Source organism: Onychostruthus taczanowskii, unplaced genomic scaffold, assembly GCF_017590055.1.
Source record: "Onychostruthus taczanowskii isolate IOZ18803 unplaced genomic scaffold, ASM1759005v1 scaffold63, whole genome shotgun sequence".
Classification (NCBI taxonomy): Eukaryota; Metazoa; Chordata; class Aves; order Passeriformes; family Passeridae; genus Onychostruthus; species Onychostruthus taczanowskii.
In genome coordinates, this window is record NW_024504012.1 from 3,355,857 (window position 1) to 3,380,378 (window position 24,522).

A 24,522-nucleotide genomic window follows, 5' to 3' on the forward strand; every position below is an offset into this window, starting at 1 on the left:
AATATTACCTACTGACAAAGCATTTCTCACCTCAGCAACTGCACATGGGGAATCTACAGCTGGTCTCTGGACTGCAACAAGCATTTGAGAAACTCCTAATTAAGGAATAAACTTGTGAGTTAAGATGCTTCCACATGTCTTGAAGAAAAGCAGAGTGTAACCTTCTCCCTTACATCTGACCTTGTAAAATCCTCAGGAGCCCTAGGTCTACCCCAGCAGCAAAATTGTTCCACATGGTCCTTTGAGGGTACCCCTCTGCCTGCAGCCTTCACAACAGCTCTGGGAAAGGTGCTCCTCTCTTCCACCCTGGCCTTCTTCATGATGATGTTACCACAGATCAGGAAGATTAGCAGAAGTGCCCCACCCCTTCTTTATTGAGATTTATCCAATAAACCAGAACTAGTTGTTTGTGTTCTGTCATGCTTCAGGCATCCAAGTTAAGCTCTGTAAAGCTTTCAGATGTCAACAGTTCAGCAGAAGATTAGATTTACTTTTTACTGTTAAATATTAATTTGCTCTTGCAATAGGCTAAGAAACCACTAAAAGCATTGAATTAATCAGTCACATTTTGTAAGCTCCACAACAGAAATACTGGCTTAGTGGATCCTTTCCATTCATGAGTTCAAAAAATTTCCAACAACTCAGCCCCTTCCTCTTTAGATTGCTGCCATCTCTCCACTCCTGTCCTTGCTGCTGCCATGAGCATTTTTATTTTCAGTCAACACACATGAAGTTAGTTTCTTATGTTCCACTAAAGTTATCCTCTTCACTAAAAAAAGCCAATAACAGGTAAATTCACACATGCACTTGTGACCAGCACACCACAGCAAGGAGCTTTCACTCACCTGACAGTGATGAGTCTCTACATTCAGTTCTGTATTTCTCAAAATGAGAAGTCATTTCTTCTTTAAAGCTTGCTGCCTAATCCACATTCAAGGTATCTAAATTTAAGTGCTGAGTTCTAAGACACATTGTGCATGCCCCTCTCCTTATATCACTCAGACATGCTTAGGGCTATCTGCACCTCCAATAAGGATTTTGAAAATTAATATTAAGAGATGTTTTTGGTTTGTGGGGTTTTTTGTGTCGGGGTTCTTTTTGCTTGTTGTTGAGGGTTTTTCTTTTTTTTTTTTTAAGCCTTGGCCATACTCACTACAAATGATAAAAAAACTACCATTAAAATAAATCCTTTAATAATTGCTGTTTTCCAACAGACTGGTCCCTGTAGCTGAACTGTTACTTAATGTGCTTCAGCCAGCCTTCACTATAAAGGAATGGAGACACCCCAGGCAATATTCACACAAGTAGTATTGGAACCAGCTGCTGCAGAGCCACCTTAGGAAAAAAAGGTTTCTCAATTTAATTGGGAAAACAGGAGGAAGCATAAATTTTACTGCCATTAATAACTTCAAGCAATCCCGATATGACTTTACCTCACCCTGATGGCTGGACATGTGCTTTTTGTTAGGGTCTTTGCCACATCTGACCCTCATTGTTTGCTCACTTGATCAGGTAAGAAAATGTATGTTTCTTTATAGGATAAACGAGGCCTATTAAAGTCAGAAAAAACACTGCAGTAGCCTATAAGAAGCTCCATTTTTCAACAGATGTGTGAAGCTCCATAATAAGTTCATTACAAAAAGGCCAAGTGAACTCATAAAGAGAGCACATCTACTTTAAGTCTTCTTAAAAGAAACTTTCATAAAAGGAATAGAGCATTAAAAACCCACAGCACTCTGTTAATTAGAGAGCAAAGTACTACTTGGCTTTTTAAACAGCAGTCACCTTATAATCCAGCTTGGCTACATACCATATCAAGCCTTGATTGTTAAGAAGCCCAACATACAGCTTTTTGGCAATTCTTTGATTGCTCATTAAACCCAACTTGTAAAGAATGGAAAAATATCAGAGGAATTTCAGCAGCTCCCAGAAAAGATTCTATCAATGAATCCAGTGAAGACAGGCTCTTCACTGAGGACTAAATGTGACTGTCAGTGCTACTCTCTGCTCTGGCTTCTCCAGCTTAAATAAGTAAGGCAGAGAAGTCTAACTTACTTAGGAGTTTCCACAGCCTGTGAATTTTGATCTAAAATTAGGTGGCTATTGCTTCTCATTGTGCTTATATTAAGTCTTAGAACACCAAAAAATTAAGACCATCATTCCAGGATGCTCATCACATTAATAAGGCAGAGCAGCTGGGCACAATCTGTGACTGGCAAAACCATACTGCTGCTACCTGGGGCTGCCCACACTGCGTTTCAGAGTGCTGGGTAACAACGCTCACCTGCTTGGCTGAAACACAAATCCACAAAGCCAAAGTGCTTTCAGCCACTGTAATCCGTGCTGGAAAACATAACCCAGGATGTTCCTCACCACCTAAAATTTATTTGAGATTGACTACCTTGGCACTGTGTGGCACTTTCACAGCAGTACGCACAACCCTTCTGCACTCCATGTTCTGTTTGGGCCTGATTTGCAACCAATCCTGTTTTGTGACCCACCCACTTTTCAGCTCACTGGTATATGTGTTCAGTCTTCAATTTTTAAAAGCAGATTGTAATTGTAATTGCAAGCAACAGAAGAGATACTTAAGTCTGACTTCCAAGCATAACGGGTTTTATTCTTTCAGCATGGCTTGGAATGGGGAGTGAATGAAAAGAAAATGGCATTTCAAGACAATATGTACTGAGTACACCTAAGAACTGTCCAGCAGTTCTGGGAGATGAGCACATACATCATCAAAAAGATATTTGTTCCCTGCACAGAGTCAGTCCTACTCCTTTTACTCTCTGAGCAGCAACACAGTTCCTTCCCACAGCAACAGCTTTTGCACCGTTCCCTGTAATCTGCATCCTTGGAGAGGGATACCTCACTGATGGGAGGAACCAGAAATGCCAGCACTGCCCACCACACAGCGATGCTGCCAGGAGCTGCTTCTCAACAGGGCTCCACCACCAGCTCTTCAGGCTGCTTTAACCCCACAGCAGCACTCAGCTGGCTCTGCTGAACAAACTGCCTGCTGGTCGTCCTCACTGCAAATGGGGACTATTTGTCTCACTTCACAAGGCTAAGAAACAACTCAGAGGCAGTGTAAAATAGCACCCTTATTAGAAGACTATGCATCACAAGCTGTGCCTATATTTAAGAGAGCTGTACTAAAAATTTTGTATTTAATTTGGCCACTTAACTGAAAAACAAAGTAGATTTGGGCCAAACAAAAAAAAAAGTAAGGGGGTTTTATTTTTCCTTGAATGTTTTCTTCTGTTTGCTGCCAGGGCGTTTACTTTAGAAGCCAATCACACATCCAGGGGAAGAATTATGAAAAAGGGTAACATTTCCCTTATGTCCAACAATGGAAGAGTATTTCCAGGAATCAAGAAAACAGATTTGTATCCTGTTTTTAAGTTCAGCTCTGTTTCCCCCTTTCCAAACTCTACCATAACTGGAGCAAGTCACTCCTCTGCTCCGCTTCCCTTGAATTCTGCCACGCAAAGCACAATGAGAGCACTCTAAGAGTGAAGCAAACCTTCATGGAGTAGTGTGTAGCAGGCTGCTTTGGTCTCTCTTACCAAGGGGATGACTGGAAGACACTGAACCTGTGTTTTCCACACTTCAGGCAAACAACTACTTTAAATCACTTGGTGAATTCACATGAATCTCACCTTAGGCAACTAAGTCACGCTTCACATATACTGGCACAGAAAGTAAAGATCACTCTAAACATAATTTCTAAGTATTAAAACAAAGCCACGCTACAAAAAACATTCTCTGCAGGGTCCTGGTGATTCAACATTTAAAAGGTCTTCTTAAAGGATGGAAGTCACACAAAGGAACAAAATCTCTTTTCATAGCTCTCAACCACCCTATGTATGGAAAAAGCTGAGTACAGCAGACTGTATCTTAGAGGCCTCCACAGCTCTGCTCCAGCTTCAGATCTCAAGTCTAAGGCCAAACTTCCCTCAGCTGCACACAGCTCTTTGAGAGTCATAGCATAACAAAGATCAGCTGTGGTTGATTAATTTGGGTGCCTGCAGGGAGTAAGAGCAGCTTTGTCATATACAATATTTGAGACTTGTGAAGAGAAGCGAGTGGTCCTGACTGGCACAGCTACATGGGGAAGCAGGCATTGGCACTATTAAAAAGAAAAAGCTAATTAAAATGGAAACCAAGACTTAAGCAGAATGTCTCATGTCCATGCTTTCAACAGCAGCCTCAACACTTTGGAGTGTGATGGAAAGAAAGATGGTCCTTCCCCATTACATCCATGGCATACTTATTCCTTTCCTGAGAGCTCAACTGGAGCCAGTTCATCCTCACTGCTTCAGCCTCTACCTTCACTTAGAGCCTTCCTGCTCCCGAGCAATTAAGTGTCCCTTGGGAAAGCAGAGCATCTTCCAGAACTGCAGACTGTATTCACCTCCATGCTCAGCCCTAAACCACTGCCTAACAAATCCTTTAATTCTTTGCAATCTCAACTCTCCCTTTAAACACCTATTACACTTAATTTGTACCCACCTCAAAACCAGTGCTAAAGACTCAGAGGCCCAGCATGCATAAATGCTAAATTTCAGGAGGTTGAGTCAGCACACTTGACCTCTGGCATTAAGAGTTGTACAAGGACTTGTCAACAGCTGTTGTGCTGTGTTAGCACTTGGAGATGACCTGCAAATGTGAACTGAAGGGTACTGACTTGAATAATGTGTGTTTAATACCCAAATAACCTGTATAAATGGGGCATCTGGCACATGGCTGGTTTATTATTCAGACTGCAGACTTCTGTCAGACAGGATATGACAAGTGATGCATTTGAGAATTGTTTGTATCACCATACCAAGAAAAATCTCACAAAGCACAGTGATGGCTTAAAGAAGCAAGTAATAGACAATATTTCTACCTAGACTTTTAGCACATCAAAAGTAAGTATCAATTCTACAGGGAGAAGAACAAACAGCACATGCCTCTATGAAAAATTAAAATTAAAAAAAAAAAGAGAAAGAATGGTTGAATATATCCTAGATGAGAAAAGAAACACACTGAATATTCTGGAAGTACCAGCAGGACTTGCAGTAATTACCCTAACAGCCACTTAAAGAACAGACTCCAATTTTAGCAACCAGTTCTTCTGAGCTAAACAGCCTTCACACAGGCCTAGTTACAACTCTGAGAGAATGGCATTTGAAAAGCAATTCTCCTCTCCACGTTACAAACAGACACTAGAAAGCAGGTATTTAACTGGTGAGATCAGTCTGGCTCTGGTATTATATGGGACAATTTCTGGGAGCAGGGACTTCAGTGATTTGTGTTGTCCCATTGCATGGGGTTACAAATCCCCAGAAGCCCCCCTCAGACCACAGCATTATCTGCTGTATGAACAAAAGGGACAAGCTCCTGCTCCAAAAAGCTTACAACCCAAACTGAACCAAACTAACTAACCAGATCCTCTCTCAAACAAGAGGAAAGATTTCCTCATCAGCTTCCACTTCTCAGTTCACTTTACTACCAAACAACATTGTCTGGAGGATAAAAAGATAAAGAGGGTTTTCAAATGCCAATTTGCATCATCCTAGCTCAGATCAGTGCAAACATGGTTTTGGGACAGAAAGTATAAAAGGATGTGAGGCATTTCAGGCTGTACCAGGTAGCTGTTATAGAATAATCACCAACAGCATTATGGCTTCCAAAGCACTCTAAGTTTTCATGGTGGTCACTAAACAGCAATAAGGCTGTGTTGAGGTTAAAGCAGAATTGAGGAGACAAACAACCCTAAGAGACTTCACAGCTAGAGGAGAAAGCTGAGATTCACCACTGCAGTGCCCTTGCTCCAGCCAGGATCAGGATACATCCTCTGCACTGGATTTAGCACATCCCAAAGCCAACAGACTTCAGAAGACTTCAGCAATGTCTTGCATCAGTGATTCACACAGACAAGATCCTCTATTCCCACTCAGCAATCCTTAGAGCCAAAAGCTGCTAAACCTTTCGTGCATCAACCAGAGCAGCCTCCAGATGTTATCAGCCAAAGAACACAAAGCAATAGAAGTCCCTCCTCAGAACTCCAGCATACAACAGTGATCAAATAGAACAATCCTCTGCTTTTTCCAAACTCCTTATTGTTTCCATGGCTTTCCCTTGAGACAACAAAAAGTTTCACTTGTAACTGATGTACTTACATGATCTTAACACAAGACTGCCAAGCTGAAAGTCTAGAAATCAGTACTGCCAATATTGAAAACTAACAAAATTGGGAGATTTCTGATCTGTCTGACAAGATACAAGAGCAAGCAGCTGTAACAAGCTTCACTAGCAAGAAACAAATATTTATATATTTAGTTTGCACCTACATCAGCTAGGCTCTGTGAAGTTGCTGGCTATTTTTCCTAGGTGTTCCCCCAGAATTACACACATTATTCATGTGTCAGCTCATGTAGTTTTCAGATACCTACTGAAGTAAATTTTTAAAGAAAGGAAGATTCATTCTACAGTTCAAGAGACCCTAGAAGTAAATCTACTGGAAACCTGTGTGGACAAGATGATGTGAATGCTGAGAAGCTGGGAGTGGTGAGGAAGTGGCAAAGACAAAAGTGACACAGCAACTTTCAGGGAAATCATACCATGATGCAGTTTCACTGAAATATCTGTGTTAGACCAAAAGAAGACATACCCAGGAGTGCAGTGAGTTTGGGAAGCAAACCAACATGGACCATTTTACTTCTCAGGCCTGTGTCAAAGGAGAGATTCAGTAAGAGTCGAAGAGTGATATTCAGCAGGTCTTCATGTTCACATGGTACCATTTTCACAAGTTTTTCAACAATATCCATTTCAACCTGTATTTCAAGGGAAAAAAAACAAAAACCATAATCCAGCCAAACTTACTCTGGCTTCAATATCCAATTTGTAGCCATACAGTGACTGTTAATGCAGTTTCATCTGAAGCAGTTTCACTTATGCCTTTGTGGTTGAAGTCTTCTAGATTGGCTTACTGGGAAACATTTATTACAAAAGGTTTTGAACCAACAAGTTCATATGTCTTGGAAACATTCCTCACAGTTGGAATACTGCAGGAATGTGGTAAAGACATCACCTGCAAAACTAGATTGGGGTGAGCAAACTCATTTAAACTTTAACACACGCAATCCTGCAGCAACTGCCAGTGAGTCAAAGATAGACCCAACCCAGAAAGACAGAAACTTGGCATCCAAAAAGAATTTGAGACCTTTCATTATGAATTTCAAATGAACCCCTAGCCAGGAGTGTGCATGTGCTCTCAGAAGAGGCATGCCATCCTACATGTCAATTTAATAAAAGCATGGAAGTCATCTTGAAACATGTATCACTTTCAAATTAAAAAGTGGAATCCAGAAACTGAGAAGTGGTATCAGTTCCTGAGATCATGTTCACTTTACCAGCCAGAAAACACATCTGAACTGGCAAGACTTCAGAAAGTTTTATCATGTTTTAAGCAACATTTCTGAGCTTTTATTTGACACAATCTTTTAAACGCATTCATTTTTTTGTTTCCCAGATCCTTCTTTGGCCAGAAGGAGGCACATAAAATTACTTGGCATTCTTCAGACCTCTCCATGTACATTACTAGTCTGGTTATAAATAGACACTGAATGAATACTAAGAAAAGAAACTACAGCTCTCCCCACACAGCACAGTGCAATAATCAAACAACTGCCTGGACAGCTTTGATCAGAAACAATCAGATAGCAAGAACTCCTACCTCACTGCTTTGAATTTCATATGGCCCTGGAACTGCCAAGGAAAGAATGTGCTATAAATACACATGGATTATTCAGTTGTACTCAGAATCAGGTCCTGCACAACTAATTTTGGTTCACATTGCCTTTGACAGTTTTGTATTACTGCCCAATACAAATATCAGAACAACTTTTCCTTCACTGGGAGCTTTCCTTAATAATATCATGGAGAAAAAAGCATCATCTTTATTATCAGTAAGGAATGCTCAGACAGCTGACCTGAAGCACACCAACATTTTCAAAACTGTTAGAACACTTTGAAATAAAACTGATTCAACAACTTTGTTTCATTTGGCTTTCCACTAAATCACATGAAATGGGGAAAGTGTGCCAGCAAATCAGTGGGCTGGAGAGCTAATTCTAATTTTTCTAACCAAATCTCATATATAAACAAGGGAGATACTTCTTGTCTGCAGTGCACATGCATGCAAAGGTCCATGCAAAGGTTAATTCACTACTGCTTTTAAACAGATCTTTTCATCTCACAATCTCTGTGTACCACTGATTTCAGATTACCTCTTGGATAAAGAAATGTATCATTTTCATCTAATTAACTGTAATAGAGGCACAAAGGTGAAGTCAATTAGCTATTAAAGTATCAGTAAAGGAGGTACTTGGCTGGAGTTTGAAGTCACAAAACAAATTATGCTACAATTTCAGAAGAGTAACACTTCACAAAAAAAAATTTATGAAGAATAACTGCCTCCAGTTTTTAGGAGCTACTGGCAGCAGGAAGGAACCAAACTGACACAAGAAATAAGTAAACTAGTCCAGCAAACTCCAGAAGAATAGATATCTCTCTTCCCTAGTGAATACATGGCAGTAACAACAATATGTTGTCATAAGAGTACAGTCTGGGGGCAGAGTCATGGGCATCACCACAAGTGAGGATATAACGAGACTCTGAGGTGCTGAATTCAAAATCTGGAATTTTGTGGATCATATTTGCATCATATTCTCTGTTTGGGATTTCCTCAAAACTGTTTGCAGTAGGTTACAACTGGATGTTGTGCTTTTCTTGCACTCATTTTACTTGTAAAAATACAGGATAATCAGAGCTAGAGATACTCAGTGTGAAAACAGAGATGTTTCCCTCTTCCCTCCAACCACAAAAAGTTTTCAGAACTCCAACTTTTCCAGCATTCAGTAGACTGCTACAAGCCTCACCATATCATTTTTGTTCTCCATGAAAATGCTGAGTTTCTTCAGGAAGGTTACAACAAGGATAAGCAGCTCAAAATTATCCCGGTCCAGTGCTTTCACCAACATGTGCACAATGTTCTTGTTCCTCATCTTCAGCTCAATGCGAGTATCCTCAGCGAGGTTCAGGAGCAGGTAAATTGCAACTAACAAGGGTCAACACAAATCACACCAACAGATCATACCCAACACAACTAAACAAGTCTCTATTTACACTTGAAGTGCTGAAGACAAGACTTTCAGAAGCATTATGCTCCCTTTTCAATACATTTTGAAGGAAATTGCCAGTGAATGCTTTTTTTTGCCTCTTTAAAAAAAATAAGAAGATTAATTCTAATTGTGGCTCTGAAAAAAAATTAGAATTATGATTATGAGAAGCTTTTCATGTTGTGTGGTTTGTATTTTTTTTAATTTCAATTGCAACACGAAGCAGTAAAAAGCCCCTCTCAGGAAAGGTTTGCCACCCAGATAATTTTAATCTAGCATAAAGGGTATTTTAGTACAGAAACTGAGATTGAATTAGATCTTCAATGATATATTCAATGAAATATTCAAAGAATTAGATACAAGCTAAATTAGGGAAATTTTAAAAAATTTCAAATACCCAACTCCTCCCAAACCAACATCATGAGCAAAGAAGAGTGGATCACTTTTGCTCTTCTTCTGACAAATGGCTTTTAAAATTATTAATAGTGTCAAACAATCTGATAAAGTACTTGTCTTCTCCCTGTTCTTTGGCAACACTCTTCCATACTCATCCACACATTGAGGATGTTTAAGACATCCTGGTTGTAACAAGAATCAAACAGGATCCCTCAACCATGTTGACCAACAACAAAATAATTTGCTATTTGGATTTGGTACCTCTAAGCAGCTGCTCCTGCTTGACAACCAGCCCTTTGTATTTCTTGTAAGTTTTCTCATAGTCCTTTTTCAGGGTTTGATTTTCAGGATCTTCATCAAGTGAATTAGAGAAGTTAAGGAGTTCAGAGAAAAGTGATACAGGGTAGGTGACAACTGTCCTCTAAAGTGTTCCTCAATCACCAGTGGAAAGCAAGGGATCTATGGAATACCCAGTGTCAATGCCTTCCCTCAGCACCAGCCTGCTACACCTGCATCCAGGCCATGACTCTTCTCTCCTTCTAGGCTGGGTTATTTTACACCCTAATAAGCAGCACAGATGTTCTAAGACATACTGCTGATAATATACAATTTCTTTTCCTTGCGTTGCTTTAGTGGCTTCAGCTTAACCTCTTCCACATCCCAAAATCTTCACTCTTGGTCTTTCTCACATCTGCAATTATATTTTGCACTTTCTGGTAAATTCTACTGCTTTTACAGAAGGTGCTGTGCACTCATCTTGTGTAACCCAACAACACTCATCAAGACAAGTCAGAAGCCATTAGGCTATGCCAGAACATCAAAAGGATATCAGCTTTCTTCTTTTTAGCAAGTTCTTCCTGCCAAAGCTCATGTCTCTTCAGTTCATGGTCTATGATATTCATACACAGAGCTCCAATTTTGTAATGCGTGATTATCCCATGAAATTGAGAGAAACTACATTGAAGAAATAATACTTGTGAGGAATAAATGTCAACAACTCCATATCTACTTTGACATCTATGGTAGCAATACTGCACCACATCACATATTAAAAAAGGTATTTACTGTTTGCACAATTAAAGCACTTTCCTATTGGAAAATTATTTCAAAACAAGAGCAATCCCTGAAAACATGAATATTTTCTCAACTTGTAGAAAGATAGGGAATAGTTTGTTGCTCCAGATCAAAATAAAAACACATTCCAATTTTCAGGCACAAAGGAAAAGGTTTTCCTCTCAGCCCTGCCTTCCACACTGCAAGTGCTTCAGAGCACTCTCTCCTCACCACAAATAGAATAGAGACCTAAAATCCAGGTAAATGCAATTTCTGCTTGAATTATTTCTAGGCAGGGTATGCAGGAACACTGGCATAGCTCAATAAGAGCAAGTGCTCACTTCAGTTTTGAACATTGTTTCCTGTAGGTGTGCAGATGGAAATTAGAAGTGGCAGCTCAGCCACCTTTCATTCTGACACAAAGCTGTGGGTCAGAATCTTTACTAGCTTCTTCCCAGCTCTGTTACAAACTGCCTCACCATGAGAGTTCTTTTATTCTAAGTGATAAAACTGAGGCACAAGTGTGTTTGTCTGTTTTTCTGTTTCAGTGAGTTTTGTAGCACAGAGCAATAAACAAATGAAAAGCCACTAAGCAGAGTGACATTCTTCATGTTCCTAAATCCAGGGACTCAGCACTCACCTCGAAAAGCAGAAGAAAATGTAAATTATATTGGTGGCCAGTTCAATGCTTTGTTTCCAGTCTTCCCTCAGCACTCTAGCCAATGCACCCAGAGCAGTTTCTGAAGTGAAACAAGATTTAGAGAAGCAACAGCATTTTGTGTCCCTCCTTTTTAGCTTGTGAGCCTCAGAATTTGAATACACCTTATTCCACATCTGTCAGTTTTCTAGTGAAACACTTTCACAGGTATCTCACTTTAACAGGCAGCACTGCTCATGAGTTCTGTTTGGAGACAGCACCAGAGTAACCTGGGAGGTCACCCTGTCATAAGCCCTAAGAGGCAGCAACATGGAAGGAAAGTGCAACCAAACACCAAATTAAGCTCAAAACTACCACTAACCTTCAGATCTTGTGGCCTCTGCCAGCTCTGTGCTCCACACTACACTGTATCCCCTACCTAAAACACTACAATTTTCACTTTCAAATCCCCTTTAAATTCTGCCTGGACAGACAGTATTTCTCATGCATCTTTCCATTTATTTCCCCCCGAATTATTATTTTAATAATTTGGTTTCTCCTTATTTAATTTCACTTTTCCAGTCACCTTCCCCTAGCTACTCTCTCTTCATGTGCACCATGTTCCTTGATCAGAAAAGCAGCAACTGGGAATGCATAGCACTAAATATTTTCAACAACTCATAGGGACAAGCCATTATTTCATGGCTCACCATTTCCATCCCATCTTCCATGGTGACAGAGCAAGATGAGCATGTATTGAAGTCATCAACACATGAAGGTATGAGGGCTCAGCAAAAGAGACAAAAAGGGCAAGGAAGGAAAATAAAAAAATTAACTTGTGTCAGCTTGCAAATCCCCTTTTTAAGGCAAGTTTCCTGATCTACAGAATACAATAATGCATTCCCATCTCCAGCAGTAATGCCAGCTGAAATTAATTGAGCATCAAAATAACTAGGATCAGGAAAAAGTAGTTGAAGCCTCTAGAGGCCGGGAAGATTTCAGTATTAGGCTCACCTAAGACCAGTCTGAGCAGCATCCATTCATAGAGAGACCCAACAGAGCTTTGATGGCCACCTTATTATATACAGAGAAACAGAGCCTAGCAAACTAAAGAAAATCCCAAATGAAAGGTGAACTACTTTTCCCTGGACACAAATGAACAGCACATCAAGAGAAATTATCACTGGGTTTTAAAATTACCATTTATAAGCAGCTCTTCCAAATTATCAGGATTCCTGGCCAGCTGCAGGATGAGGGCAGAGCCACGCACCTTGTCAGGAATGTCCTCGTACAGTAACTCAATGTACTCATCCATGTCATTGATATTGGCAACTTCATCAATCTGAAAGCAGTCAGAAGCGAGGGTTTCACTGAGAGACATGGCAATTCAACACCAGCAATCACAACGTTGTTCAGGTGGCAATTCAAAGGACACTCAACTTCTGAGTACAGATCTTAGGCAAAAATAAAATACAAGTTAAAAAGCCCCAACACATGGAGAATGACTGCCAATGAACACCAGGACATCTGAGGAGATATAATTCCTAAAAATCAAAGGATGCTCAGACACAACTCTGTGCCCTGTCTGATGTTCCAGTCCTCACTGGCTGTCCTGCTGTGTGCTACACTTGGAGGGGCAAGTATGCAAGTCAAATATTTTACCCTTTTTGGAGATAATTTTTTTCCATTGTGCAGTATTTCCAAACCAAGTTCTTTGTTTAAAAAACAAGAAGCAAAAAACCCACAAGAATTCAGCATTTCCTCTCCCCTGCTCGCTTTTGTAACTGCATACTGAAGTAGTAAACAGGGTTTGCATTTCTCTTTTAACACCAATGCTTACCTCTGTTCCTTCAAATGGGGGTGGATCTTTTGGCTTGCTGGCTTTCTCTTTCTTTTCTACAAAGAAAATGACATGGGTGCAGTTAAATTACACATAAACACAGACCAAACACATATCCAGTGTTCTCATAATGAACACTCCAGTTAAATCAAGGTCAAAGTCCTTTGTGTCCAGCTGACCTGCCACACTAACACAGGTTTCTGAACCTGAACAGTCCCCAAGGAGTAAAACAAATCCCCAGCTGCCTTCTGACAACTCAGTCTAAATGATCAGTGATAGTCCTCTCAGCTGGGGAGATAGAGGGTAATAAACCTTAGAGCAAGCCCAGAGTGGCAACACTCACTCCCCACAGTGAGAGACATCAGCAGCTTTGATTCTGCTTGTGCCCTGTGACACACCAAGACACAGAAACGCAGGGTGAAAGAGGGTAAAACATGCAAAGCTCTTACAATCAAACCCCATCTAGAACATAAATCTTCATTTTAAATTTGTCTCATTAGGAATCCACCTTGAGAACAAAGCTTAGCATTTCAGGGCTGCAAGAAACCTGGGTAACCAAAAGGTAATGTAGAATCTAATGTTACATATTCAACTGTCCCCCGAGCAGAAAGGTTAAGGTGAACTTAAGGCATGAATAGGAGCACCAAGAGGCCAGAAACTTTAGATGACAAGATGAGATAAATACCCCAGGCTGTCTGCTACACTGGACCAAAGCTTGTCAGGTTCTGAAACCCTCCAGCTTTACACACAGCCCAAATTCAGCCTAAGCACGCTGTCTACTCTTGCAAGAGGTGATGGCAGAGGGGGTCTCTGTAGAAAGATCCTCTTAGAGGCTTTTGATGTCACTGTAAGTGCAGATTCAATATGATAAGGCTGCACCCAACAGCCGAATCTGTACCTCTCAAGTCCTGCTAAAGCACAAGGCAGCCAGTAAGAAGCATCAGTACTGAAGGTAACCAAAATAATAAAATAAATTTGGTTGTTGAAAAGGTAATTTCCTCACTTCAAGGTCATAATTGTTTCCAAGGGTGATAAAACATACATGTCCCCTACTGTCACCATCCCCAGAGAATTGGTACATCAGGCACCTTGGGCTCTCAGCTAGGAACACCTCAGAATTTGTTCAAGGCTGAGGCACCCAGTCCCAAGTTACTGTGTTCCTGTATTTTTTACCTTTTCCTGCTGAGGAATCTCTGCGGTTCTGCAGGTAGTACAGCAGCTGCTCTACTTCTCCAAGCTTGGAGGGGTGAATGAGCTTGCATTCTTCAACAACCTTTCGAGCCAGGGAACCAATGTCTGTATTTGCATTAAGACTCTTCAGCCGAATTCTGCAACACACACAAGTCTCTTTTCAGTTTTTAAATTTTTTTATCTTCAGTGCTTTGATTATGTTTATACAGTCCAGAATTGCTCAAAGCAAAAATGATGCTGATACACCCAGTGCCTGTGCCTTTCATGTCAAAGTGGTGCCTCTGAACTCCAAATGGCAAGCAACTGTCAAACAGATTTGGTGGAGCGTAACTGCTCATGAGCTGACAAGCAGCAACATTAAAGGCAGCTGTATGAACAGATCCCTTACAGCCATCTTAGATATAAAAGACAGTAATTGATTTGGATATACCCCATAGAAAGTGCACAGGACCACAAAGGAGTATTGCAGACAAAAATGTCCCAAATGAGAGACAGTTCTGGGTGTTTGTCTGCACAGAAAAGTTCTTTTGCAGTGCCAGGAGTCTCCCACAGCTCTGGCAGATCCACAAGCAATAAGCAGGAAGAAATCTCTGTTGCTCTGGCAGATCTGCAGCTAAGTCCACAAGCAATAAGCAGGAAGAAATCTCTGTGGGCATTAACAACAGGCTGGAAAAAAAAGGAATTCCATCATCATGCAGATGCAAGTTATGTTGATTCATCTGATGACAGAAGTATGCTTCTGGTATCTTCAAAAATTTGAGACAATTTGAGGATTCTCTCTTCTTTTCCCCCCAATTGTTCTTCTAACACGCATTCACACAGGCAGCCGCTTCAGTTCAAATTTTCAAAAATAAATCAGTACAGAGATAAAACCCCTTAGAACAGATCCAACCTTACAGCTTGAAAAATGAAGTTATGATAGTTCTCTGGGCTTTTCCAGTGGGGAATATTTTAATGGCCTTGAAAGAAATCAACCAGGCAAAAGTGAAATGCAGACAAAGCAGTGAATTCACTGGCTGGGCAGATCAAAACACAGGAGAGCCAACAGCTGGAGCACAAGGCTGTCAGGAGGTTCAATGGTACTCCTTGCTCCAACAAGAACTACCATTTGCACAGGAAACAATCACTTCACTTTTCTCTGCCTCAACTACCCATCATGTAAAACAGGAGTCATCACTTTTCTTTACAGAACACCTTAAAGGACATGGCTGAAAAGCAATGTACAACGTGTGTTTCAGATGTTAACCTTCCTAGGCACATGTTATTTCCATTTCCTTTGAAAGCCTCTTCTAGTCCAGCATTAAGTTCCATAAAGATTATAAGCTACAATTTCTCAGAGGTCTGTGGTACTCTGAGTTATTAAATCTATGACTATGAAGATTGAAATAAAATATTAGAGCTTACATTTTCTGACATTCCTTGCGTTCCCCCAGCATGGGGTCTCCCAACTCTCCCAGAATCGTTGCTTCCACTTCATAATGGACAATGAGGGCTTTCTCAGATGGATGCACATCTATGTTACCTCCTTTTACCTTCCTGTCATAAAGGTAAAAAAACTGATTAAATGAAAAGCTCAGAAAACACACCAGAGCAGAAATCAGGTACCTGCTGTGCAGGCTCTAAACCCAAGTAGTGCTCTCCTTTCATGCCATATTCCATCCCACACAGCTGTACAAAAGCCTGGTGCTAGTGGCATTTTCTTGGCTACCACCTGTAGTACAGAAATATCCAAGTCACTGGTAAAGCCTGACTCACAGAAATAAGGGCAGAAATCAAAGTAATCCTGTTCCACATCACCACAGTGAGTAAAAAGATGCATTTCACCAAGCAAGTGAATTTTCCAGTTGGTTCCCCACTACCTTGTCAGTGTTGACTAATCTTTGTCTAATGGCCTTCACTTAGTGCAGTCCTCTACAAATGGATTTTATTTTGTCATTCTCTTGGCTAACTCCTAGTAGTTACAATTCTGTGAGACTGAATTACAAATAATTTGTATTTCAATTTAACTATCCTCTCTTGAAACACAAACCTCTTTGCTACTGTTCTTCACCTCCTCGTGCCTGCTGCCAGGCTTGAGGGATCACAAAAATCAACAGCTGCCATCAAAAGATCCAAATCATGTCTACCTGCTTTTCTACAGCTACAGATCCTTGGGAGAAGTATTCTCCAGGGAAACACTCTGGTTTATGCCAGTGCCAAAAGGGCCTGTCCTGCTCTCTCCTCCTTTGTGCCAACAATTCTGTGTCCATGCAGGTCCAAGGCTCCTGAGGAAAGGCTCAGATGGATGAAGACACACCTCATTTCTGTTTTCAAGCAGTGGCAGAACCACATCCAGAGAATACAGTGACCCATTCTTACTTGTCCCTTTTCCACTTGCTACTGCCAATCGAGTATGTACAGTCATGCCATAAACCAGGCTGCTAAACACTGCAAATTAAAACCACCTCCAAAATGTGGGTTTGGCTTTTGGGATGTGGAGTGGGTTTTTTGTTGGGTGTTCAGGTTTTTAGACAGATCATGTCCGTAAAAAGAATTCCAAGTGGCTTCACCATGGTCATATCAGCATCTAGGAGATAGCAGATAGCCATGGCATTGGGTCAATTAGATCAGGAAAAATGACTTCAACCTCATAAAGCTGGAAATGTCAGCAAATGCAGATGCAGCCTGTGCTGGAACCATTCTCAGCAGAAAATGTTTGAAATGTGTCTCCACCTACCAAGCTACTCTGGTGTCCACTTTTCCTTCTGCAGATACAGCTGCAAAAAATATCTTTGTCTTGAGATACAGCTGCTCAAAAAACCCCACAAACCACAGAAAGGTCTGCTGTGGGAAACACAGGAGTCCAGTTCAACTACCAGCATTGCAAGGACATAAAGCTACACAGAGCAAACAAAAATATCTCCCTAGTGCTGGAGAGTAACATTTTCCATGAAAGCATAGCAAAACTCATCCTTTATGACTTGAGATTCTTTGAAGAACTTGGGTTTGTCCCCTTTAACAGTACCTTGAAGCAGGTGCTTCATTACAGTCTGTTCTCTGTTCTCACAAGGTCCAGTCTTGCAGGACAGAAAGCTTATGGCAAATCTACTCCAAAAGAATCCAGCTCCCACTCCCCACCTCCAAATCTACATTAAGATCTATCAGGAGATGCCAACTGCAAACACTGAGGGCTCCTGACAGTCAAAGCTCTGGTGAGTGACAGCTTAGTAATATTTACAGATGCAAAGAAAAGGATGGGTAGAGAACAGAGTTGGGTAAAGTTTTACAAGAATAAATCCGGGTTAACAGCTCATCACTGCCCAAAGGATTACACTTCCCATGTTTCCCTGGGCTCTTCAGTCCCTGTCACAGTCAATTCCAGCAACCCAACAGAAAACTCTCCATGTTTTGGAGAGAGGAAGTTTTTCACTGTGTAACAGAACTGCAGTGCTCTAGAGAAAAGGAACAACACTTCCTATTTATCATCAGGGAAAAGGAGTGAAACCTCCTCCTTTTGGCAACAGCAAACCACTGATGAGCTTAGCAACCAGGAGAGCCTTAGCTTAAGACTGCTTAAACAGTTTTAACACTTCTCATGTTTAATTTTTTCTTTCAGAGGGATAGATGGGTAAACTGAAGCACTTAGAGCTGCAGAGATTTTCTGCCCTCTCACACTGACACACACCCTCTCTGACTAATGAAGTCACAAATCAATAAGTTCCCTGTTCCAAGTTCCCTGTCTGAAAATCCCACCTTGTGAAATGCTTGAGGACCTACACTAAATTGCATTCCCCAGCCACTGAAGTTGTTTTTCCTTTGGAAAACACTGCATTCAGATTGTCAGTATCACAAGGCAAATCTTCATTTACAGAAAAAAAATCCCCTCCTCTCACTCAAATCTACAAACGTCTTTACTGATTTTCTACACATCCTGAGTCTGTAAATCACGTCATAAAACATTTGAAACTGCAAATATTATAATGAGTAGCAGCAGCAATGCACTGGGGAGCTCTCATGCACATCAGCCTGTCCTTTCACTTCACTGCTTGCTTTGTCAACAAGAACCCAGTTCAGTTCAAGGTTTAAAGAGGAAGCCCTTTTCTACAGACAAAAGCTGCAAGCTGAGCTCACATAACCAGAGCTGGAGTGTTAATATCCTTTATTAACTAATTCCTTTAGAGGGAAAAAGCAAAAGCAAACTATCCTAATGAAAAGTGGCACAAACCACACGTGGGTAAGGCTGAAAATCCAATAACAAATCCCAGCAAGCCAGGCTTGGTGGGAGGGGGAGTGCCCATGCAGGGTGACAAAGGGAAGCAGGGAGCAGAGGAGTACCAGACTTGCACAGCAGCCTGGCCACGTTACACAGCACAGCAGGTCGTTTTGGGTTTGTGCTCCCAAAAAAGAGAGACAAATACACCTGTTGCAGGGATGACTATAAAACAAAGATTCCTACAAAATCACATAAGATGGCATAAACTGAACAGGTAAGGTTAAAAAACGGGCACTACTCCAAAATTACAGCTGTTGATTTAATTAAGGGTGGCATTTGATTTTTACCCATCATGGCATTGCTATGACAGAACAGATTTCAAAGATTATCAAGAGGGTTTTTTTCCCTGCATTGTTTCCAACTAGGGAGCTTAATATGTGGCATACAAGGGGAAAAAAAGCAAAACCTAGATAGTCTAAACAGGAAATTCTGCAAATACTAATAAATGGAAAGGAAGTAAAAAAACAAGAGCAGGAACTCCTTAGGATTCAAGACAGGATGGATAAAATCACCTGCACGATAGGAGGAAGTGACACTGTCCACACATGACATCTGAACAGAGGCCTAGATGACCTGGCATCTTTTGGGATTGATTCACTTTTGCTCTGAAACAACTGACAGAGATCCAAGAGCTGCCAGCTCAGGCCCTGTTCTTTATGCTGACTGGTCTCACTGCCAAACAGCCAGATAAAAGGCACCATTCCTTCATCACACCTGCAATCCCAAACCCAGATGATACACTTTTCACCCCGCAGTTACCTCTTCCATTCACAAAAATTGTCCTGCCCAATCTGCCGTGCCATACTCTTAACCCCTCCTCTGAATCAGTCTCCCAGCTGCTCCCTGAACCTGGCCTTACTGTCTCTCATCCCATCCCTGATCCCCAAAGCAGCTACCTAATACACAATGATCCTCTCCACTCATCTCCTAATAGCACCTATTCTCCTCTCAGCCTGCTGTCACTTCAGTGCCTCGTCCCAAACACACCAAAAAATGCCACCACAGCCACCCCCAGACCAGAGCACCCTCCAAACTCCTTCTCCCCAGCAGCACCCATCCCACCCCTCTGCCTACCCTGCCTTTGTAACCTTCGCTCATCCTTAACCCTCCCGACCCTCATCCAAACCTTCTTCCCAACAGACCGGGGCAGGCTGAGGGGGGACCACCTAAACAAATCTATCCCCCATTACCACACCCCTCACCCATCTCACCAGCACACCACAGGCACCAGTCAGCCCCCAACCCAGCCACTCCTCACTCGCCATACCTCCACCCACCTCATCATCACCCCTCCCAAAACACGCTCCATTGTCACCTCCCCGACTACAACCTCCCATCCATGCCCAAGCCAGTGCTCGCTACAACCAGCGGCACCTCGGCCTCACACTCCACACCCCCCCGCCACAACCCCCATCTATATTCCCCCATCCACAACCCTCAGCAAACACCCCGCAACACCTGTGTCTCGCACCCCACAACCTGACACACTCCATCCCTCGGCACGAGCTGCCGCGCCTCAACCGCCACGACTTCCCCCCCTCACCCCGTTCATTCCCCCCAGCACGAACGGCCCCCGCCCCGTGCCCATCCTCCCCGGTTACCTCTTGAGGTACCGGGCGTCCTCGCCCTGCATGGCGGCGGTGAGGGGATGGGGGGGGCGGCCCGGGCAGGGCGCGGCCCTGCGCGCGCGGTGCTCGTTACCAGGGAGAGCGCGAGCCCCGCCCCGCCCCGCGCACGCGCGCCGCCCTCACCCACAGTCCGCCCCCCCCAGCCTTTCCCTCCCCGTCAGCGCCCCCTGCAGGCGCGGGGGAGGCGCTGCCCCGCCGGCTGCCGGCCCCTCACGGGAGGGAGCAGGCTGCTCCCGTTGGCTTGCGAGGGATCAGGACAGGAAAGGAAGAAGCTGTGTAGGTTTGTGTTGTTTTGTTGGGTTTTTTTTCCCTCTAAATATGTGCACAAAAGTTAAGTTTATAAACTTGAGAAACGCTGCGTTGTTGGGCGTCGATATGATTCAGGCTGTTAGACGCTTGGCTGAGAGTGAAAAGTGACCTGACCTCAGTACAGTAGGGTCAAGGTGGGTTGGTACCCTTTACTTAGTCTTCTGTATGTGTTTAATGCTTATTATTTTGGAATTGATATGCGTCACTGCCACCTCCTGCCAAATTGTGAAGCGGTTTTTCGGTTAATCCAGTTGGTTTTGGTGAGAGGTACTTCAGGGCACGGCGGGAGTGAGGGAGAATGTCCGAGCGTTCAGAGTCACAGCACGGCTGGGTTGGAAGGGACCTCCGGGGATCGTCCTGGCCAGGCAGGGCCACCCCGAGCAGGTGACACGGGGATGCATCCAGGTGGCTTTGGGATGCCTCCAGAGAGGGAGAATCTGCACCCTTCCTGGACAGCCTCCTCTGTCACGCTCAGTGCAAAGAACGTCCTCACGCCCAGGTGGAACTTCTTGTGTTTCCATTGATGGCTGTTGCACCTCACCCTGTCACTGGACAGCTCCGAAAGTGGTCTGGCACCATCCTCCTGGCACCTGTCCTGGAGACATTTACATGGATTGATGAGATCCCCTTTCTTCTCCAGACCAAGCTGTCCCAGCTCCCGCAGTCTCTCCTCATCCAGAGATGCTCCAGACCCTGTGTGCAGTATTTAGAAGAGGACTGAAGAAAGGCTCTTGAGGTGTCCTGCCCCATTATCGCCACCTGAGCTGGTCACTGGTCCTCAGCACCAGCTCTTGGCCAAGCCCAGCCTTAAGACAGCCTTGGTGTTTTGGAACATAATCTTCCTTTTGGGTCACTGACACACAGAGAGCACGGGGATGACGCAGCTGTAGCTCCAGACTCAGGCAAAGTGGCTGCAAATCCAAAATCATGTTGGAAAAGTTACATATTCAGCCAGCACCTGAATTTTCTGTGCCTTTATCTTGTCTCCAAGCCACTCTAAAGAACAAGCACACAGCATCATATCCAAGAGGTCTCAGAAAGGATCTTAATGGGCTGTAGTTTTCTGGAGTACTCTTTACAACTGAAAATTCTGTCTGCCAGAGTCGTAGGGGAAATGCAGAAATAAATAATAGATAAAAAGCTTTTGGTTTTTATTGTGGCAAAATACTAAGCATAAATACTTGATGTCTACTGATCCCATTAAAGACTAAGAATTTTTATACTTTCATAATCTGTAACAGAGCAGAATAAAATATTTTGTGGAATCCACAAAGTGCCTGCCTTTGTTTTAACAGAAAATGGAAAAAGAAAGTACCCTGTGAAATATGAAGTGCTACCTTAGTGCAATGAATTTACAAAACATGGCTAGAACATAACACCCTTGTTACTAGGCTTATTCTATTTTTATCACAGTAATATTGTCATCAAGAAAAAAAAAAAAAAGCAACACAGCTGCCTAATCAGAATGATAATTCTCCAGTGATTTCAGCAGCTCTCCAGATAAGCATAAGCCAAACATTAAACTCTGAAGCCATATAAATAGTCTGATATTTACTGAGCACTAAGTACCTGACAGTCTTCATTTATTTCACTATGAACTTATCTTATTTATCTGGTCACATATGCCTGTGAATGGAGTCTAGTTTTAGACACCTCTGGAAAACAGGCCAAAGATTACAAGATGAGAATGATAGAGAAGAATGTGAGAACTGAAAAAATATGAGTTTATTCCAGTTAAGTGCGCCATGATGTTTGGGCTAAAACTGGCTATTTGTCAGGACCTGAAGGGCCAGCAGAGGCTGGGAAGAGCCCAAGTGAAATAAATATCTCAGCTTTGCAGGTATTGAGCCACCAGCCCTGCCAAGACCAGACAGTTCTCTTGGGCAGTGGCAACCAGTTGATGCTGGCTTTAGACAACCACATGGCATAGACACCAAACCCCACGTATTGCACGGTGGATTCTTCTAAAATTAAATTGTAGAGCATGTGCTGCCTGAGGTTTTGTTCTGCAGCCTTGCCCTGAGTTTCTAATGTTGTTTTGCACAGTTCCTTACATCCCTGTCCTCACAGTGTGATGAGGTTTATGGGATGGGACTCTGGAGATGCCCTCACCTGCATGGTAGATGTGTATACGAGGAGGAGGAAAGAGAGGGTGGCACTGAGGCAGGAGGGTGATCAAGTTGCAAGCAGAAGCTGGAATACACAAGATTTTTGTGTTTCTACCTTGTTCTTTTGTTTGGGGGGTTTTGGGGTAGTTTGGCTTTTTTCGTAGAACAGATATAAGAAATATGGTTCTGGAGTCAGCTTGAAGGAGAGATTTTTTTGTAGTGAGGGAGTATAAAGGAGGGTGTGAAAGAGCTTGGGAGCTGCAGAGAAAATCAGAATAGGAAGAGAATGGTGGAGAAAGTTGCATGAGGAGAAGCTGGGCAAAAGCAGTGAAGCAGGTGGGTAAAAAACAAGAGGAAAGACAGAGCTGTGGAGTGTTCCCATATGGTATAGGTATGTATGTGTATATGTATTTATATTTATGGTAAAGTAAACACAGATGTAGTAACTAACAACATTTTTATGCAAAAAAAACCTCCCAAATTTGTATTTTTTGGTCAAGCTGCAGGCATGTTATGAACCAGATGGATAGAATACACTCAGTGACATTGGAGCAACACCCACCACATTGCATCATGGTAAACTTGATTTTATTTCTTGTTTGTTCTCTTAGTTTTGAAAAGTAGTGATACTAGCAGTGATTTTTAGGTCAAAAAAGGTGTTTCCATTGTCTTCAATGAGCCTTTGGTATATGACAAGGCTGCATGTTGAAAATGCATTGGGACTGGTTTCTTTTACATCACAGTGAAAAAAAAAAAATCAACCTAAATAGCCACCACTGTTTTTCTGTAGCAAATGGAATTGTTGAAATGTAATAGACTAATCTCCTGTGTCTTGTGGAGTTGAGAAATCAAAGCAACCCTGAAATTTGTAATCTGTCTATCAAAGATTGCATCTTGCTCTCAGGGAAAAAAATAATCCAGTGGTTTTGTAGGGAAAAATCATGAATATGAGACATTTGCCTAGTCCTTGTAAAATGAACCGTGCATGAAACTCCTTAAGGCTCTTTATTAGCCAAAATAAAGTGGAGCACTCTGAAAGGATGACTTCCAGGGAAACATGTTAGGTGATTAGGCTGTGCAGCTCAGTGGGGGATGGAGATGATGTTGTTCTGATGTGCTGTCACACAGTAAGGGACTGAGGAATGGAGGTAATAAACCCCGGGCTTAAAAGTTGATACTGGGAGGAGGAAGTGAGACAAGGCAAAGCAAAATCTGATACGCAAAGGGAAAGTCTGGCTTAACTCCTCTGGATGGAATTAATCTTGGAGCACAGATCAAGGTGATTCCTGAATGCCTTTATGATCAGCAGTGACAGTGACATCTGTGCAGGAGAGGGTCACTTTCAGTGTGACACATGATTGTGCTGGCAAATTCTGGGTGCTTTTGTTATTCTTGAACATGAGACTTCACAAAAATGAGAACAAGAGAACAAGATCCTCCATGAAGAGCTTGGTTTGTATTTTATAATATATTTAAAATACAAAATATTTTTCAATATATTTAAAATACATGTAAAATATATGATATATATAATATATAAAATATTTAAATATATATTATATATAACATATTTAAATAATAAATTTAAAATATATTTCAATATCTATTTTTATATTTGTTCTTTATATTTAAATATATTTTATATAATATAAAGTAATTAATATAATAACACTGAGCTAAAAGAATGCATAAATTTTCAGCTCATTCAAACCAGGGAAGAAAATTACCTGTAGGTTTCCATTGTTTCAGGTGTAAAAAGAAACATCTGGAGATGTGAGAAGCAGCAGATCTCTTCATACAGAGTTCACTGTAGAGCAGAGTGTGCTGTTTTCTCCTCTGGGCTACTGAAATCAGAATTGCTGCCTTCCATGGGACTGATCTTCTTTGATGGCCTTGTAGCTCCTTCTGGAGCTGGGGTTTTGGTAAAGTAACCATCTC

The 24,522-nt window shown here is 42.0% G+C and overlaps 1 protein-coding gene across 3 annotated transcripts in view; it reads right to left on the reverse strand.

Annotated features, from left to right (window-relative positions):
* Positions 1-20,272, reverse strand: part of KIFAP3 (kinesin associated protein 3) — a 68,324-nt gene extending 48,052 nt beyond the window's left edge. For all 3 annotated transcript variants that reach the window (XM_041420119.1, XM_041420118.1, XM_041420120.1), the window contains exons 1-10: positions 20,141-20,272; positions 15,692-15,823; positions 14,270-14,424; positions 13,097-13,152; positions 12,457-12,598; positions 11,260-11,359; positions 10,396-10,520; positions 9,828-9,926; positions 8,931-9,109; positions 6,662-6,824 (exon numbers count right to left, since the gene is read on the reverse strand). In XM_041420119.1, the coding sequence (XP_041276053.1) occupies positions 6,662-6,824; positions 8,931-9,109; positions 9,828-9,926; positions 10,396-10,520; positions 11,260-11,359; positions 12,457-12,598; positions 13,097-13,152; positions 14,270-14,424; positions 15,692-15,823; positions 20,141-20,172 (1,183 nt within the window). In that variant the 5' untranslated portion in view covers positions 20,173-20,272. The remainder of the gene's footprint in view (positions 1-6,661; positions 6,825-8,930; positions 9,110-9,827; positions 9,927-10,395; positions 10,521-11,259; positions 11,360-12,456; positions 12,599-13,096; positions 13,153-14,269; positions 14,425-15,691; positions 15,824-20,140) is intronic.
* Between the last annotated feature and the right edge of the window lie 4,250 nt (positions 20,273-24,522).